This window comes from Scyliorhinus torazame, chromosome 18 (genome assembly GCF_047496885.1).
Source record: "Scyliorhinus torazame isolate Kashiwa2021f chromosome 18, sScyTor2.1, whole genome shotgun sequence".
NCBI classification, from domain to species: domain Eukaryota; kingdom Metazoa; phylum Chordata; class Chondrichthyes; order Carcharhiniformes; family Scyliorhinidae; genus Scyliorhinus; species Scyliorhinus torazame.
Genome location: NC_092724.1, coordinates 91,055,830 through 91,074,276, shown reverse-complemented (window position 1 = coordinate 91,074,276; position 18,447 = coordinate 91,055,830). Strand labels below are relative to the sequence as shown.

Sequence of the window (18,447 nt, the reverse complement as noted above, 5' to 3'; positions counted from 1 at the left end):
GGATGATTTGGTACCAGATTTTGGAAGTATGCTCCTGCCCACACTATTAATTGAGGGCAAAATTCCTTACGATACAATCACAACTTGCAATTATATAGTGCTCTTCACGTAATAAAATAACCCAGAGCACTTCACAAGAACAATTACCAGAAAAAATGTTGAGACCTAGAAACAGAAAGAGGTATTAGGACAGGTGACCAGATGTTTGGTGAAGATTTTAAGCAGCTTTAAGGCAAAGGTTTTGGAACATCCAATGTAACAGATTAAATTTTTTTTAAAGCAATAGTGTGTTGAATTTGGATTTCTGGGGGGAAAAAACGGTTTGAATAACATACATCTCTTTGTTGTCAGTATTCCAGAAAGCTGTTCATTCCCAAAAGGAGAATCGCCTTCACTTTCAAAATTATTGCCTGTCCCTCTTTCAAAGAAGATAGATCATTTTAAAACCATGCAGGCTGATAGCTGCCTTTTGGCTGGGCAGCAAACTGAAACGCTACAGATTGACATCTCTCTGTTTTCCCCTAAGCTTGCTGACTCTTCCCCCAATCACATAGCTGAAACGGAGTTCAATCTTGGGGCAGGAGATAAAAAAATAAAATCAGCCATGCATCAACACTGCTGCTCGCTTTGCCACAATTACAGTCTGCAGATACCAGCCTGCTTTCACAACACAACTATTTTATGATTGGAATGGCATAAACTAAAGACTGCAAGCAAGACCCAGACACTGCAGCAGTCTTTCCAAACACAAAAATCTGAGATAGTTAGAAAGGTGCATTCTTTACATGAAAGCTATCTGTGAGGGACACGGAAATAAAAACTGCGGTAGACTCTGCACCCGCATTCAAGACTCCCAGCTGATAGTGGTCTGCCCAGAGGCAGCTGCCCCACAAGCCACATTTCAACACTGACATTCAGGAGGCTGGCCACTGCATGGGGGGCTGCTTTTGAAATGCAGCTTGGTGTTGTTTGCTTTTCCCCATGGCTTTAAAAATGAAGAGGGGGGAGGGGGTGAATTGGCCAAGCAGTTGATCAAGCTGTTGCTACTCTGTAATATTCTGATATTAAAAAATGCAACAAAGATCAACAGTTCCCACAAAAACACTCCTCGGTTTTTGCCTTCAGGAAACTTCCATTTACATTTTGTGCTCTTACAATCACAAGTTTTTACATTCAGCCTCTCTAATAACCTGTTAGGCAATTCTGTGAGGTCTGATGGCCGTTTCACTGGTTATTTATTGCTGCTTAGTTCAAGTTTCAAAACAAAAACAAGTTACACCCAGACACAATTGGTTCCTACAGGTTTTAACCTCCCCAGTTACTCTGAACTACATCTTTCCACGGTCTACATTTCACTTGCTGAGAGATAATTGTGGACCCTGTTATTCCAGCATGCGATCGTGCAAGGGGGTGTTCTTTACTTCCTTCCTGCACATCTACTCCACCAGCCATGAGATAGAGCTTTCCCATTTGTGCCCCATGTCAGTGCAGCATGTCCAGTCCCCTCCGACAATGGGATCCCCAGCACTGTTGACATTGTCTTTATTTAAGCTCAGGAGGAATGCCCAAGCTGAGCTCTGAACGAAAAATAACTAAGCTGCACTCCTTCAGCGAACATTTATCTGATAGCACAGTGGTTAGCACTGCTGCCTCACAGCCTCGGGAAACCCGGTTCAATTCCAGCCTCGGGTGACTGTGTGGAGTTTGCACTTTCTCCCCGTGTCTGCGTGGGTTTCCGCCGGGTGCTCCATTTTCTTCCCATTGTCCAAAGATGTGCTGGTTAGGTGGATTGGCCATGATAAATTGCCCTGTAAGTGTCCAATAGTTGCCTAAATTGCCCAAAGGTTAGGTGGGGTTACAGGGATAGATAGGTCAGGGGAGTGGGCCCAGATCGGGTGCTCATTCTGGGGGTCAGTGTAGCTGAATGGACTCTTTCTGCACTGTACAGATTCTATGACAATATTTGCCAAAGTGCTTCCCTCCCCTTATGGATTCCTGGTGCATCAGTCGCAGATCATGATTGAGATACTAAAAATGAAATGTCAATTTGTGCACTATGTCTTTCATAATGCTGTTTATCAAATATGACCAAATAAGAGTATAATGCGAAGATATGATTTGCTCCAGGTAATAGCCTGCAAAAAACTGGATATATGGCAACGCTAGTCATGTGATAATATGCCTCAGGATCTTTATCGCGACCAGGTTTATATCTTACTTTTACCTTTCAATGTGTATTAAAAACAACACAACTAGCATCTCCACATGCCACACCTAGTTACAGGTACAAATCAGTCTTACGATACTGGGTGCTTGTTAACTGCAGCCCAACCCAATCTGCAAAGTTTTCTGACCAAGTAACAAATAAACGCTGATTGACCAGAATATGTGCTGACTTAACATTTAGAGCTGGGTTTTCTTAAAAGGCACGGCTGCACCATAGCAGAATATTCCGCAGAGTGGGCATAGTAAGATTACAGACCGAAAAGAACAGCTGATATCCAAATAAGCATGAACTTCGTTGAGAGATCCATTAGGAACTTAAAACAAAAGTCAGTGAGCAGAAGGCAGTAATCTGATGACAGATCTGCCAGCTGCTTAAAGTTCACATACAGATTTTATGTATTTTAAATGTCTACTTATTGCCTGACAACGTACTTCCAGCTGTTTATTTTTCTCTCCAGAATACAATTTAGAATCATACAGCCTTTGCTCTGTGGTATTACTCTCGCTTATGAGACAAGTTTACTTCTAGCCCCACCCAAAGACTCAAATGCATAATCAAGGCCGGCACTCGAGTACTGATGGACTGCCGCATTTAACAGGGCCATCTTTCAAATAAGATCGAAGATGAGGGAGTTGCTTTATGTGTAGAGACTGGAGAACTCAGGAGATTGTTCTTAGAGTAGCGACGGTTAACAGAAGTGTCACAGACAATTTTACGGTTACATTTTATAGCCCATGATCATTTTATATTTGTATGTGAGCATGTGCTTTCTTACCCTTGGAGCGAGTCAATTTTAATTAACCCAGCAGCAAACCTTTTATATTTAAAACGGGTAACGGTTAGTTTGTTTTTGGCCTGGAATTACTAAACATAGAAAATAAACATGGACCATTCGGTCCTTTCAGCCTACTCTGTCATTCAATATGGTTAAGGCTGATCCTCAATCTCAAAGCCATACTCCACTGACCACATAACACATTATTATGAAATGAAAATCGCTTGTCACAAGTAGGCTTCAAATGAAGTTACTGTGAAAAACCCCTAGTCGCCACATTCCGGCACCTGTTTAGGGAGGCTGATACGTGAATTGAACCGTGCTGCTGGCCTGCCTTGGTCTGCTTTCAAAGCCAGTGATTTAGCCCTGTGCTAAACCAGCCCCAGACTTAAAATAGCCTACTCACTCATTTGTTCCAGAACATTTTGTTGTAGAAACTACATATCACTCACTCTCTTACTTGCACACACCAAAACTAGGTGCAGACGAAGGTAAGACAATACCTGTATTAAAAAAATGTTTCTTGAAAAGGCAAATTTGTAATTTTTTTTTTTTTAAATGAAAGTGTCAGTGGAGTTTTGGTTATCTTCTGGCCTGACAAACATCGAGTCAAACTCAGAAAAAGAGTGCCTGTGCCTCCTTGAAAGATTAACACAGGTTGATTCTCAAATCGGGCTAGTTGCTCTTGACGCCATCTTGATAATCATTCTATTTTAAAACGGAGTATTTTAAAAACATAGTTTTCACGATTTGTAACAATGTAGTGACATGAGATTTGACAGATGCGTTTGGAATAATGAGGCGCTTAATAGAGAGAAACTGCATAGAATTATGTAGAATGTATAGCACTGAGACAAGCCATTCTGCCTAACTTGTCAATGCTGATATTTATTCTTCACACTACCCAACCCTACTGGAGACCAGAGTGCACAGCACTCCCAGCTCGGTACAAATGCAGGAGGGTCAAGAACTAGAGGGGAGAGATTTATTATAATTGCCAAAAGGGGAGATATGCGATCCGTCTAGCCGCGTGTTTCTCGGTGGTGTGTGGTTTGCTGGTAGCGGGATTCTCTCTTCCCCGTGCTTGTCAATGGGAAACCCACGGGCGGGGGTGCGCTGCCAGAGGTAAAAGAGAATCCCCAATGACTGGAGAATTCTGTCCATGACTTTTAAAAAAAACAGCATGAATGAAATGAAGATTTGGAACAACAGTAACTCAAAAGGGAATTGGATAATTATTCATAATGAAAGAACTTTCATGACTTTGGTGAGAGCAGTGAAATGGAACCAAGTGAATAGTCATTTCAAAGAGCCACGGACCAAATGGCCTCCTGTGTGATTCAATAGCTCATATGAATTTGGCTTTTCCAAAATAAAAAGACATCCCATGTATCCAAATTGCAATGACTCAGATTGTGCAGCAGGAATATCTAGCATTATTCCTCAAAGAGCTGCGCAGTTAAACACACAAATCTAAGTTATCAGGGACTCAAAGCCTCCCCGTTGCGGAGATTGAGATCAGAACGCTGGCTTTGTTTGTTGAAAGGTTAAACAGTTTGCACATATTATGCCACTGGCAATTTGTACCAAAGTAAAATTCTCAAACAACAAAGAGAGTCAGAGTTTTACAACACAGCAAGAGGCCCTTCGGTCCATCAAAGAACAAAGATTAATACAGCACAGAAACAGGCCCTTCAGCCCTCCAAGTCTGTACTGATCATGATACCGACCTTAGCCATAACCTCAGCACTTCCTTGTGCCATGTCGTTCTATACCCATCCTATCCATGTATTTTTCAAGATGCCTTTTGAACGCCGTTAGTGTATCTGCTTCCACAACCTCCTCTGCCAACGCATTCCAGGCACTCACCATCCTGTGTAAAATTCCTGCCTCGCACATCTCTTCTAAACTTTGTCCCACAAACCTTAAACCTATGTCTCCTGGTGACTGACTCCTCCACCATGGGAAAGAGTGCCTGCCCATCCACTCCCTCCATGCCCCTCATAATCATGTAGAACTCTATCAGGTCACCCCTCAACCTCCATCATTCTAATGAAAACAGTCCGAGTGTATTCAGTCTCTCCGGATATCTAACATCCCCCAGACTAGGCAACATCCTGGTAAACCTCCTCTGCAGCCTCTCCAAAGCATCCACATCCTTCTGGTAGTGTGGCAACCAGAATTGTGTGCAATATTGCAAGTGCCACGCGAAGGTTCTATACAACTGTAGCATGACTTGGCAGTTTTCATAATCGATGCCCCATCCAATTAAGGCAAGCATTCCATATTCTTTCTTGACTACCTTGTCCACTTGTGCTGCTTTCAAAGATCTGTGAACCTGCTCGCCCAAATCTCTGACTTTCTATATTCCTTTTTTAAAATAAATTTAGATTACCCAATTCATTTTTTCCAATTAAGGGGCAATTTAGCATGGCCAATCCACCAATCCTGCACATCTTTTGGGTTGTGGGGGCGAAACCTACGCAAACACGGAGAGAATGTGCAAACACAGACAGTGCCATAGGGCCGGGATCGAACCTGGGACTACAGCACCGAGAGGCAGAAGTCCTAACCACTGCACCACCGTGCTGCCCCAATTTTTATATTCCTAAGCGTTTTGCCATTCACAGTATATTTCCCCTCTATGTTAGACCTGCCAAAATGCATTACCTCACATTTGGCCGGATCAAACTCCATTTTCATCTCTCTGCCCACGTCTCCAACCTATCTATGTCCTGCTGTATCCATTGACAATCCTCAACACCATCTGCCACTCCGCCAACCTTGGTGTCATCTGTGAGCTTACTAATCAGACCAGCTACATTTTCCTCCAAATCGTTTATGTATACAACAAACAACAGAGGCCCAAGCACAGATCCCTGTGGAACTCCACTAGTCTCAACTTTCCATTCAGAAAAATACCCTTCTACTGCTACCCTTTGCCTTCAGTGATCGAGAAAGTTCTGTATCCACCTAGCCATCTCACCTCTGATCCCATGTGACTTCACCTTTTGTACCAGTCTGCCATGAGGCACCTTGTCAGAGGCAGAGAAAAAGATAGATGCCTTTCTAAAGAATAAAGGGATTCGGGGATATGGTGTACGGGCCGGAGAGTGGATCTGAGTCCACAAAGATCAGCCATGATCTCATTAAATGGCGGAGCAGGCTCGAGGGGCCAGATGGCCTACTCCTGTTCCTAATTCTTATGTTTACTGAAGTTCATGTAAACAACATCCTCTGCCCTCCCCTCATCAGTCATCTTTGTCACCTCCTCAATAAACTCGATCAAGCTAGTGAGGCACGACCTCCCCTTCACAAAACCACGCTGTCTATCACTAATGAGTCCATTTGTTTGCAAATGGGTACAAATCCTGTCCTTGAGAATTCTCTCCAATAATTTACCGACTACCTATAATTTCCTGACCAGAATCGTACATAGTGCTCTAGCTGTAGCCTAACAAGTGTTTTATACAGCTCTTTCATAACCTCCCTGCTCTTATATTCTATGCCTTGACTAATAAAGGAAGTATCCCATATGCCTTCCTAACCACCTTATCTACCTGCCCTGCTGCCTTCAGAGATCTTTGGACTTGCACCCATGGGTCCCTGTAGTCTTCTGTACTTCCTAGCATTCATTGTGTATTCCCTTGTGTTATGGGCGAGGCCTGTTCAGAACCCCAAAATGTATCATGGAGTTCAACCTACCTCTCCCTTTAATGGATTTGTTGCTTTTCCTAGCACACGGCTTGCTCCCTAGGTGTGGGATTACAATTATGGACACGTGGGTTTTTAAACACAAAACACTGTTTATTCCATGAACTCAACTTAACATCTCAAATAAGTGTTAATTTCCTTTCAATCTGATACGGTCCACAAAACCTAGCTTTTTAAGGCTCCCCCATCACTGGTAACAACACTAAAACTTTATCCCCACTGGCAAAACTACGAACTTTGGATTTCTTGTCCGCGACCCTGTTTCATCACATTTTGTGCAACTTTCAAATGTTGTCTAGCCAATTCACCTGCTCTATTGAATCGTTCCCTAAAATTTGACACGTAATCCATTAGTGTAATTTCCGATTTCTCACCCACCAATTTTTCCTTAAATCAATTTAAGTGGTCCTCTTACCTCATGACCAAAAATTAGTTCAAAAGGACTAAATTTGGTCGACTCATTAGGTACATCCCTAATTGCAAACAATACGAATGGGAATCCTTTAACCCAATCCTCTGGATAATCTTGACAATACGCCCTCAACATTGTCTTTAATGTCTGATGCCACCTTTCTAACGCTCCCTGCGATTCTGGATGGTACGCAGTTGATTTAAATTGTTTTATTCCTAAGCTATCCATAACTCCTTTGAATAACTTTGCTTTGAAGTAAAATTCATTCCTTGATCAGATTGTATTTCTGTGGGTAGTCCATATCTAGTAAAGTATTGAAGTAACTCCTTCACAATCCTTTTAGTTGTAATATTATGTACTGGAATGGCCTCTGGAAACCTAGTAGACACATCCATTAACAAAAGATATTGATTCCCACTTTTTGTTTTAGGAAGTGGTCCTACACAATCGATTAGGACCCTTGTAAAAGGTTCCTCAAACGCTGAAATGGGTATTAAGGGTGCTGGTTTTATCACTGCTTGAGGTTTCCCTATCACTTGAGATGTGTGACATGATTGACAAAATTTAACTACATCTTTATGTAGTCCAGGCCAATAAAAATGTTTCTGGATTTTAGCTTGAGTTTTCCTTATTCCCAAATGACCTCCCACTGGTACCTCAGGTGCAACTCGCAACACCTCCTTTCTATACCCTACCGGCAAGACTACTTGATGAACTTCTGTCCACTTTTCATCCGCCTGCATATGTACAGGTCTCCATTTTCTCATCAAGACATCATTTTTACGGTAATAACACTCTGGTATACTCTCAGATTCCTCTTCCGTATATGCTTTCTGATATATCCGTTTTATTTCTACATCTTTCTGTTGTAACTCCGCCAATTTTCCTGAATTAAAAATATCCGCCTCATCCTCCACCTGTTCTTGTTCTTTTTCAACCATCTGATCAAAAATCGTTTCTGATAATTGCACTTCAAATTCACGCTTTGATTTCTCCTCGTCTTAGCCTGTGACTTTGCGACCTTGTTACTACACAATCCGGAAAAATCCCAGGATATTCGTCCTTCAACACTTCAGTTGACTGATGTTCCACTGGCTTATCAACCACAGTAGGCATCACTCCCACCTGGGATCCAGCTATATCATTACCCAAGATAAACTGTATTCCTGGACAAGATAGTTTATCTATTACTCCTACGACCACTTCACCACTCTTCACTGGACTTTCCAACCTTACCTTATATAATGGAACACTACTCCTCTCACCCTGAATTCCACATATCGCCACCTTTTATGGCAACATTCTCCCCAAACTACATAATTCCTCATCTCTTACCATTAAAGATTGACTAGCCCCTGTATCTCTTAAAATTGTGACTTCTTTACCTGCTCCTCCTGATACACACGAGTAAACTTTACCCACACAAGTAAATTCTTTAAAGACATCTGGCACCTTCTTAACAATTACTTCTTGAACAGGCTGTACAATCGTTTGCACCTCCTTCGCTTCCCTTGGGCTTTCCTTCACCACTCTAACAAACCCCACTGTCTTATCCTGTTTTACCACATCAGCCTGCCCAGTGCTTTTCTTCAACCACCAACACTGTGACTTTACATGGCCTAGTTTATTACAGTGAAAACATCTGAAACTTTTCATTTCTTTTCCACCCTCCTGGATTTCTTTTTTAATCTGAGGTGCACTCGCTTTATTGTCTCCCATCAGATCACCTTTACCTTTACCACTTGAGCATTTGTCATGTCCCAGTTTCTATCCCTCGCCGGCTGAAACTGATGTCGGAAACTAATCTTTGATTTATGAACTAATTCATAATCATCTGCCATTTCCGCTGCTAATCTCGCAGTTTTAACCCTCTGTTCTTCCACACGAGTTCTCACTACATCAGGAATTGAATTTTTAAACTCCTCCAAAAGTATAATTTCTCTGAGAGCTTCATGCGTTTGGTCTATTTTCAAAGTCCTTATCCACCTATCAAAATTACTCTGTTTGAGCCTTTCAAACTCCATGTATGTTTGACCAAATTCTTTCCTTAAATTTCTAAACCTTTGTCTGTAAGCTTCAGGCACGAGCTCATGTGCACTGAAGATGGATTTCTTCACCTCCTCATACGTTCCAGATACCTCCTCCGGTGTGATGCAAACACTTCACTAGCTCTACCTACCAGCTTTGTTTGAATAAGTAACACCCACATGTCCTGTGGCCATTTCATTTGTTTAGCTACCTTCTCAAATGAAATGAAAAAGGCTTCCACTTCCTTCTCGTCAAACCTTGGCAATGCTTGGACATATTTAAAATAGATTCCCACCAAGCCTTCGACTACGACGCTCTTTGTCACTATCCTCATCACTATCATCCAACTGTACGTTTCCCTTTACGTCTGCCAATTTTAACTGATTGTCATGTCCTGTTTCATAGCCATTTTCTGAAGTTCAAACTCCCTCTCTTTACCTTTTTCCCTGATCTGTATCTCCCTTTCTTTTTCTTTGTGTTCTGCTAGGGCTATTCTTTCTTTTCTCCTTTTCTTTTTCCTCTCTCTCTCACTCGTATTCAAGCCGCTTTAATTCTCTCATGTTCCATTTGTTTAATTTGCAACTGAATTTTTGCCATTTCCCCATGAGTCAAACTCTATCTCAGGCAACTTTAAATGCTTAACCACCGCCATAATTACCTCACCTTTTCGCATTTTGTCAGGTAATGTTAACTGCAATGTTCTTTCCAAATCTAACAGTCTGCTTTTCGTTTCTGTCCGTACTCAGTACTACGTGTGACATTCTCCACCCCCAAAAACTTCTGAGCCTCTGAAAGAGCCATTGTTCACAACACTCTCCCCACTTAAACTAAAATACCACACCGGAAAAGCAACAATCCTTCACTGTCTTTAAGTTCACAAAAGCCAATCCAATAGATAGACTTTTATCCCGGACGAGCCCCCAGTTGTTATGGGCGAGGCCTTTTCAGAACCCCAAAATGTATCATCGTGTTCAATCTACCTCGCCCTTTAATGGGTTTGTTCCTTTTCCTAGCACACAGCTTTTTCCTTAGTTGTGGGATTATAATTATGGACACGTGGGTTTTTAAACACAAAACACTGTTTATTCCATGAACTCAACTTAACATCTTAAATAAACATTGGATCTCTTAACACCCCTTACTTCAAAGATAACTCAGAAAATATTGCAACAGTAATTAATTCCTCAAAATGTTCCTTCAAACTTCCAAGAGACTTAACACCTTTAAACAGAATCACATCAGGTTACAGGCTTTATTATTATGAGTTTAAATCATCCTACTGATCCAGAGATAGTCTTTCATGGCAGAGATCCAGCTCACTGCAAACACAGACACTCCCCAAGCTCTTTTTCTCCAAACTGCTGCTCCCTGGAAACACACAGACACACACAAGCTGCTTTTTAAAAACTGCAGCTCTCTGGAAACACAGACACACAAACTGCTTTTAAAAACTGCAAACTAAACTGCGAAATGGCTGACCTGACATCACTGTTTTCTTAAAAGGTACATTGCTTAAACATCCATGTCTTAAAAGTGCTCTCACATGACACTTGCCTTGCTAGCTGTAATATCTTCTTTTGTGCTGTGACACCCAAAACAGTGCACAGCATTCTCATACGGCTTCACCAATAACTTAGACTGTCAGGTACATCACTATTTGAATTCAATAGTGACCTTTCAGAATATCTGGACACCTGATTTCCTTTTATTCATTGTCACCAGGCTTTGTTGTGATAACTTCAATTTGTCAATCAGGACTCCGGAGCTCTTTGATTTTCTGTACACATTATGACATTTCATTTAACTAAAGTCTCTTTCTGGCTTGTGGATTCAGGGGAAGAAACACTTTGCATTTCACTACATTGAAATTTATTGTCACTTCCCTGCCCAATTTGTAAGCATTTTCAAATTCTTCTTGCAGCTTTTCTGTGTATTTATTACCTTCAAGTCTAAAGGGATAAACACCTCCACTCTGTCACAGCTATAATAGTCGTAGCTTGTCAGCTGTTCATACTCTTGCCTTAACCGCAAGATTCCAGGTTCAAGTCCTACTCTCGTGTTATCCCCCTCTCGAACAGGTATACCCCTTTGGATACTGTCGGGGGGGATAGCCTATCAGGGGAAAACAGCAGCAGCCAGAGCAGTGGCACCACGGCTGGCTCTGATGTTCAAAAGGGAGGGTCAAAGCGCAGAAGACCAATAGTCATAGGAGACTCTATAGTCAGGGGCACAGATAGGCGCTTTTATGGACGTGAAAGAGACTCCAGGATGGTATGTTGCCTCCCTGGTGCCAGGCTCCAGGCTGCCTATGAACGGGTAGCAGGCATCCTGAAGGGAGAGGGCAAACAGGCAAAGGTCGTTGTACATATTGGTACTTACAACAGAGGCAGGAAGGGGCATGAGGTCCTGCAGCAGGAGTTCAGGGAGCTAGGAAGAAAGTTAAAAGACAGGACCTCTAGGGTTGTAATCTCAGGATTACTCCCTGTGCCACGTGCCAGTGAGGCTAGAATAGGAAGATTGAGCAGCTAAAAACGTGGCTAAACAGCTGGTGTAGGAGGGAGACTTTCCGTTATCTGGACCACTGGGAACTCTTCGGGGGCAGGTGTGACCTAAGAAGGACGGGTTGCATCTAAACTGGAGGCGCATAAACATCCTGGCCGCGAGGTTTGCTAGTGTCACACGGGAGGGTTTAAACTAGTATGGCAGGGGGGTGGGTACCGGAGCAATAGGTCAGAAGGTGAAAGCATTGAGGGAGAACGAGGGAATAGGGCCAGTATGGCTCTGAGGAAGAGCAGACAAGGAGATGTTGCTGAAAACAGCGGGTCTGGTGGCCTGAAGCGCATATGTTTTAATGCATAAGTATTACAGGTAAGGCAGATGAACTTTGGATTAGTACTTGGAACTATGATGTTGTTGCCATTACAGAGACCTGGTTGAGGGAAGGGCAGGATTGGCAGCTAAACGTTCCAGGATTTAGATATTTCAGGCGGGATAGAGGGGGATGTAAAAGGGGTGGCGGAGTTCCGCTACTGGTTAGGGACACAGCTGTACTACGGGAGGACACTTCAGAGGGCAGCGAGGCTATATGGGTAGAGATCAGGAATAAGAAGGGTGCAGTCACAATGTTGGGGGTTTACTACAGGCCTCCCAACAGCCAGCGGGAGATAGAGGAGCAGGTAGGTAGACAGATTTGGAAACGAGTAAAAACAACAGGGTTGTGGTGATGGGAGACTTCAACTTCCCCAATATTGGCTGGGACTCACTTAGTGCTAGGGGCTTAGATGGGGCAGAGTTTGTGAGGAGCATCCAGGAGGGCTTCTTAAAACAATATGTAGATAGTCCAACTAGGGAAGGGGCTGTACTGGACCTGGTATTGGGGAATGAGCCCGGCCAGGTGGTAGAAGTTTCAGTAGGGGAGCATTTCGGGAACAGTGACCACAATTCAGTAAGTTTTAAAGTGCTGGTGGACAAGGATAAGAGTGGTCCTCGGGTGAATGTGCTAAATTGGGGGAAGGCTAATTATAACAATATTAGGCGGGAGCTGAAGAACCTAGATTGGGGGTGGATGTTTGAGGGGAAATCATCATCTGACATGTGGGAGGCTTTCAAATGTCAGTTGAAAGGAATTCAGGACCGGCATGTTCCTGTATGGAAAAAGGATAAATACGGCAAATTTCGGGAACCTTGGATAATGAGAGACATTGTAGGCCTCGTCAATAAGAAAAAGGAGGCATTTGTCAGGGCTAGAAGGCTGGGGTCAGACGAAGCCTATGTGAAATATAAGGAAAGTAGGAAGGAACTTAAGGAGTCAGGAGGGCTAGAAGGGGTCACGAAAAGTCATTGGCAAATAGGGTTAAGGAAAATCCCAAGGCTTTCTACACGTACATAAAAAGCAAGAGGGTAGCCAGGGAAAGGGTTGGTCCACTGAAGGATAGGCAAGGGAATCTTGTGTGGAGCCAGAGGAAATGGGCAAGGTACTAAATGCATACTTTCCATCAGTATTCACCAAAGAGAAGGAATTGGTGGATGTTGAGTCTGGAGAAGGGTGTGTAGATAGCCTGGGTCACATTGAGATCCAAAAAGACGAGGTGTTGGGCGTCTTGAAAAATATTACGGTAGATAAGTCCCCAGGGCATGATGGGATCTACCACAGAATACTGAAGGAGGCTAGAGGGGAAATTGCTGAGGCCTTGAGAAACCTTTGGAGGACTGGAGAATAGCCAATGTTGTTTCTTTGTTTAAGAAGGGTAGCAAGGATAATCAAGGGAACTACAGGCCGGTGAGCCTTACGTCAGTGGTAGGGAAATTACTAGAGAGAATTCTTCGAGACACAATCTACTCCCATTTGGAAGCAAATGGACTTAGTGAGAGGCAGCATGGTTTTGTGAAGGGGAGGTTGTGTCTCACTAACTCGATAGAGTTTTTCGAAGAGGTCACAAAGATGATTGATGCAGGTAGGCAGTGGATGTTGTCTATATGGACTTCAGTAAGATCTTTGATAAGGTCCCTCATGGTAGACAAAAGGTGAAGTCACACGGGATCAGGGGTGAGCTAGCAAGATGGATACAGAACTGGCTAGGTCATAGAAGGCAGAGAGTAGCAATGTAAAGGTGCTTTTCTAATTGGAGGGCTGTGACTAGTGGTGTTCCGCAGGGATCAGTGCTGGGACCTTTGCGGTTCGTAGTATATATAAATGATTTGGAGGAAAATGTAACTGGTCTGATTAATAAGTTTGCAAACAACACAAAGGTTGGTGGAATTGCAGATAGCGATGAGGACTGTCAGAGGATACAGCAGGATTTAGATCGTTTGGCGACTTGGACGGAGAGATGGCAGATGGAGTTTAATCCGGTCAAATGTGAGGTAATGCATTTTGGAAGGTCTAATGCGAGGCAATGCATTTTGGAAGGTCTAATGCAGGTAGGGAATATACAGTGAATGGTAGAACCCTCACGAGTATTGAAAGTCAGAGAGATCTAGGTGTACAGGTCCACAGGTCACTGATAGGGGCAAAAGAGGTGGAGAAGGTAGTCAAGGCATATATAGCATGCTTGCCTTCATTGGCCGGGGCATTGAGTATAAGAATTGGCAAGTCATGTTGCAGCTGTATAGAACCTTAGTTAGGCCACACTTGGGTCGCCACACTACCAGAAGGATGTGGAGGCTTTAGAAAAGGTGCAGAAGAGATTTACCAGGATGTTGCCTGGTATGGAGGGCATTAGCAATGAGGAGTGGTTGAATAAACTCGGTTTGTTCTCACTGGAACGACGGAGATTGAGAGGTGACCTGATAGAGGTCTACAAAATTATGAAGGGCATAGACAGAGTGGATAGTCAGAGGCTTTTTCCCAGGGTAGAGGGGTCAATTACTAGGGGGCATAGGTTTAAGGTGTGAGGGGCAAGATTTAGAGGAGATGGACGAGGCAAGTTTTTTTTTTTTTATAGAGGGTAGTGGGTGCCTGGAACTCGCTGCCGAAGGAGGTGGTGGAAGCAGGGACGATAGTGACATTTAAGGGGCATCTTGACAAATACATGAATAGGATGGAAATAGAGGGATATGGACCCAGGAAGTGTAGAAGATTTTAGTTTAGACGGGCAGCATGGTCGGCACAGGCTTGGAGGGCCGAAGGGCCTGTTCCTGTGCTGTACTTTTCTTTGTTCTTTGAACTCTTCTTTGTACTCCAGGACTCGAGTACAAAACTCAAGGGCTGGCGTGCTAGTGCAATACCAAAGGAGCACGGTACTGTAAAAGGTGTAATCTTTCAGGTGAGGCTCCACCTGCCCGCTCAGGTGGATATAAAAGGTCCCATGGCACTATTCTGAAGAGGGCAGAGGAGTTACACCCGGTGTCCAGGCCAACATTTATCCATCAATCAATGCCATAAAAATAGATCAAGTCATTATCACAATGCTTGCTGTGCACAAATTTGCTGCTGTTTCCTATATTACAACAGTGAGTATACATCAAAAGTACATCACTAACTAACACATTTGACATAGACATAGAATACAGCGCAGTACAGGCCCTTCGGCCCTCGATGTTGCGCCGACCTGTGAAACCACTCTAAAACCCATCTACACTATTCTCTTATCGTCCATGTGTCAATCCAATGACCATTTGAATGCCCTTAGTGTTGGCGAGTCCACTACTGTTGCAGGCAGGGCATTCCACGCATTGAGACATCTGCTTATCATGAAAAGCACTGCATAAACGTAAGTCTTTGTTTACCTTGTTCTAGAATTTCCAGATTAAAACTCAACCTCTCACTAATTAGCAGTTGAACTCTGACTAATTAAGTCCATACCTGACACACCTCGTTGCTCATTAATACCACATGGAATGTCACTGCTAGAACATTCTATTCTTCCCAGCGTCAACAATTATAGGTCTTGTCATACAGAACAATACAGAAAGAAACCTCAATACCATCTCACACTGCATGAGTCCAATAGCTCCAATTCTGCCTCTGTCCTACCTTTGCCAATTTATACCAAAAAGCAGGAACGTCCACACTGCATTCCTTTAGAAACTGGGTTGCAATGCCTGAATACATGGTTTTCTTAAAAAGCAAACCAATTCCCTCTCACCACTGCCCCATCCCCAATCACCCATTCTAATGAGGCAACAAGGACAGATTATGAGAAAGATTCTGTGGCAGCATTTGCACCCTGGTGGTCAGGTCTGTGTTAAGCAGTGCAAGGTGTGGTTCAGGGGTCTACCTCACTCTGGCAAGGCACCATCTTCTACACTTGTTGCAGAAGACAGCTGAAATAGCGCACAATTCGCGGACCTGTTTTCCCTGGGCCCTCTCAGCCAGCTGAGCTTTTTGTTCCTGTTCGCCTTTTCCAATGCTTTTCCAAATAGTCAGCCTCCAGTTCTCACTGCAGTCGGCGTCTGTCTCCCAGCTGTCAGTGTCAATGTCCACCATCTTCATATCTCCCCTGCAGATGTTCTTGTGGCAGAGGTATGGGTGCCTTAGAAGTTGTGACCCAATAGATGATTCACCGGACAGAAGGTCTTTGGGTATAAGGCCATCGTCCATCTGATAAAATAGACACAGAAAGCGCTGGAAAAATTGAGCATGACTGTCAGCATCTGTGGAGAGAGAAACAGAATTAATGTTTCGAGTCCGTATGACTCTTCAGAGGAAGGCGGCGGGGTGACTCTGTGGCGTCACATTCAACTTGAACCGTTAACTGTTTCTCTCTCCAAAGACGCTGACAGATCGCTGCTGCAATTAGCACACTCCAGCACCTCTAAGTTGGTGACTTTGCCCTGTCAGGAGTATCTCTGAGGCAGCAACGGTTCAAACCTTTTCTCTTGCCTGGCATATGTTGTCCAGGGGGACGCTGAGGATGCAGATGTTGCAGCTTAGTGTTCTTTGTCAGGTTGCTGTTGTTCCACAACCTCTTACTCAGCTGGAACATAACAGTCGTAGCGTTTGCGATCCATGTGCTAATTTTAGTAGCAGATTGCTGGTGATTGTGGAGCATAGATATGTGAAACTATCAATAATCTCCAGCGTCACATTGCCAAAGCTGTTAAATGGTTGACTAGCAACATTCTGGACCATGTCATTTATCTTCCTGATGCTGATGGTCAAACCAATTTCTTTACAAATGTCAGGGAGTCTGTCCATTTGCTGCTGCAGGTGTTCCTCAGTACAGAATGTTAGTGCAATGTTGTCAGCATTCAGCAACTCTCTGGTAAGGACCTGCGCATTTTTGTTTTGAATGTGAAGAGTAAAATTAAATGAAGTTACTGCATTTGAAACACTTGTATTTTTAGAGTGCCTTTCAGATGCTCAGGAAGTCCCTAAGTGGTTTTACAGTTAATGAAGTACGACTGAAGTGTAATTACTGTTGCAATGGAGGATAAATGGGAGCCAATTAGCATACAGAACAAACAACGGCACAGTGATTGGCATTGTTGCCTCACAGCGTCAGGGACCCGGGTTCAATTCTGGCTTGGGTGACTGTGTGGAACTTGCACCTTCTCCCCGTCTGTGCGGGTTTCCTCCGGGTGCTCCTGTTTCCTCCCAGTCCAAAGATGTGCAGGCTAGGTAGATCGGCCATGCTAAATCATAGAATTTACAATGAAGGAGGCCATTCAGCCCATCGAGCCTGCATCGGCCCTTGTAAAGAGGACCCTACTTAAGCCCACACCTCCACCCTATCCCGGTAGCTCCACCTAACCTTTTTTTGGACACTAAAGGCAGTTTAGCATGGCCAATCTACCTAACCTGCACATCTTTCAACTGTGGGAGGAAACCGGAGCACTCGGAGGAAACCCACGCAGACACGGGGAGAACGTGCAGACTCCGCACAGACAGTGACCCAGGGGGAATCGAACCTGGGACCCTGGCGCTGTGAAACAACTAGGCTAACCACTGTGCTACCATACCGCCCATGCCCCCAAATTGCCCCTTGGTGTCGAAAGATGTTCAGGTTAGGATAGGTTACAAGGATATAGCGGTGGAGTGGGCTGAGGTAGGCTGCAGACTCGATGGGCTGAATGGCCTCTTTCTGCACTGTACGGAATCAAAATGGAATATTTGACTAGATCATCTGTTTTTGCTTTTGGTTGAGAGATCGATATTTACCAAGAAATTGGGAGAATCCCCCTGCTTTTTTCAGAATATTGCTATGGGATCTCTTACACCCAAAATGGATAGGGGCGATGCAAACATAGAACATAGAACATAGAACAATACAGCGCAGTACAGGCCCTTCGGCCCACGATGTTGCACCGAAACAAAAGCCATCTAACCTACACTATGCCATTATCATCCATATGTTTATCCAATAAACTTTTAAATGCCCTCAATGTTGGCGAGTTCACGACTGTAGCAGGTAGGGCATTCCACGGCCTCACTACTCTTTGCGTAAAGAACCTACCTCTGACCTCTGTCCTATATCTATTACCCCTCAGTTTAAAGTTATGTCCCCTCGTGCCAGCCATATCCATCCGCGGGAGAAGGCTCTCACTGTCCACCCTATCCAACCCCCTGATCATTTTGTATGCCTCTATTAAGTCTCCTCTTAACCTTCTTCTCTCCAACGAAAACAACCTCAAGTCCGTCAGCCTTTCCTCATAAGATTTTCCCTCCATACCAGGCAACATCCTGGTAAATCTCCTCTGCACCCGCTCCAAAGCCTCCACGTCCTTCCTATAATGCGGTGACCAGAACTGTACGCAATACTCCAAATGCGGCCGGACCAGAGTTCTGTACAGCTGCAACATGACCTCCCGACTCCGGAACTCAATCCCTCTACCAATAAAGGCCAACAC

General features: G+C 43.8%; 1 protein-coding gene across 6 annotated transcripts in view; it reads right to left on the bottom strand.

The window, feature by feature from the left end:
• The window catches only part of tmem94 (transmembrane protein 94), a 224,276-nt gene that overhangs the window by 195,758 nt on the left and 10,071 nt on the right, over positions 1 to 18,447 (bottom strand). For 3 of the 6 annotated variants that reach the window (XM_072483028.1, XM_072483033.1, XM_072483038.1), the window contains exon 2: positions 15,947 to 16,251. The exons of the other annotated variants lie outside the window; for them this stretch is intronic. In XM_072483028.1, coding sequence (XP_072339129.1) covers positions 15,947 to 16,198 — 252 coding nt within the window. In that variant the 5' untranslated portion in view covers positions 16,199 to 16,251. The remainder of the gene's footprint in view (positions 1 to 15,946; positions 16,252 to 18,447) is intronic. 6 annotated transcript variants of the gene reach the window in all.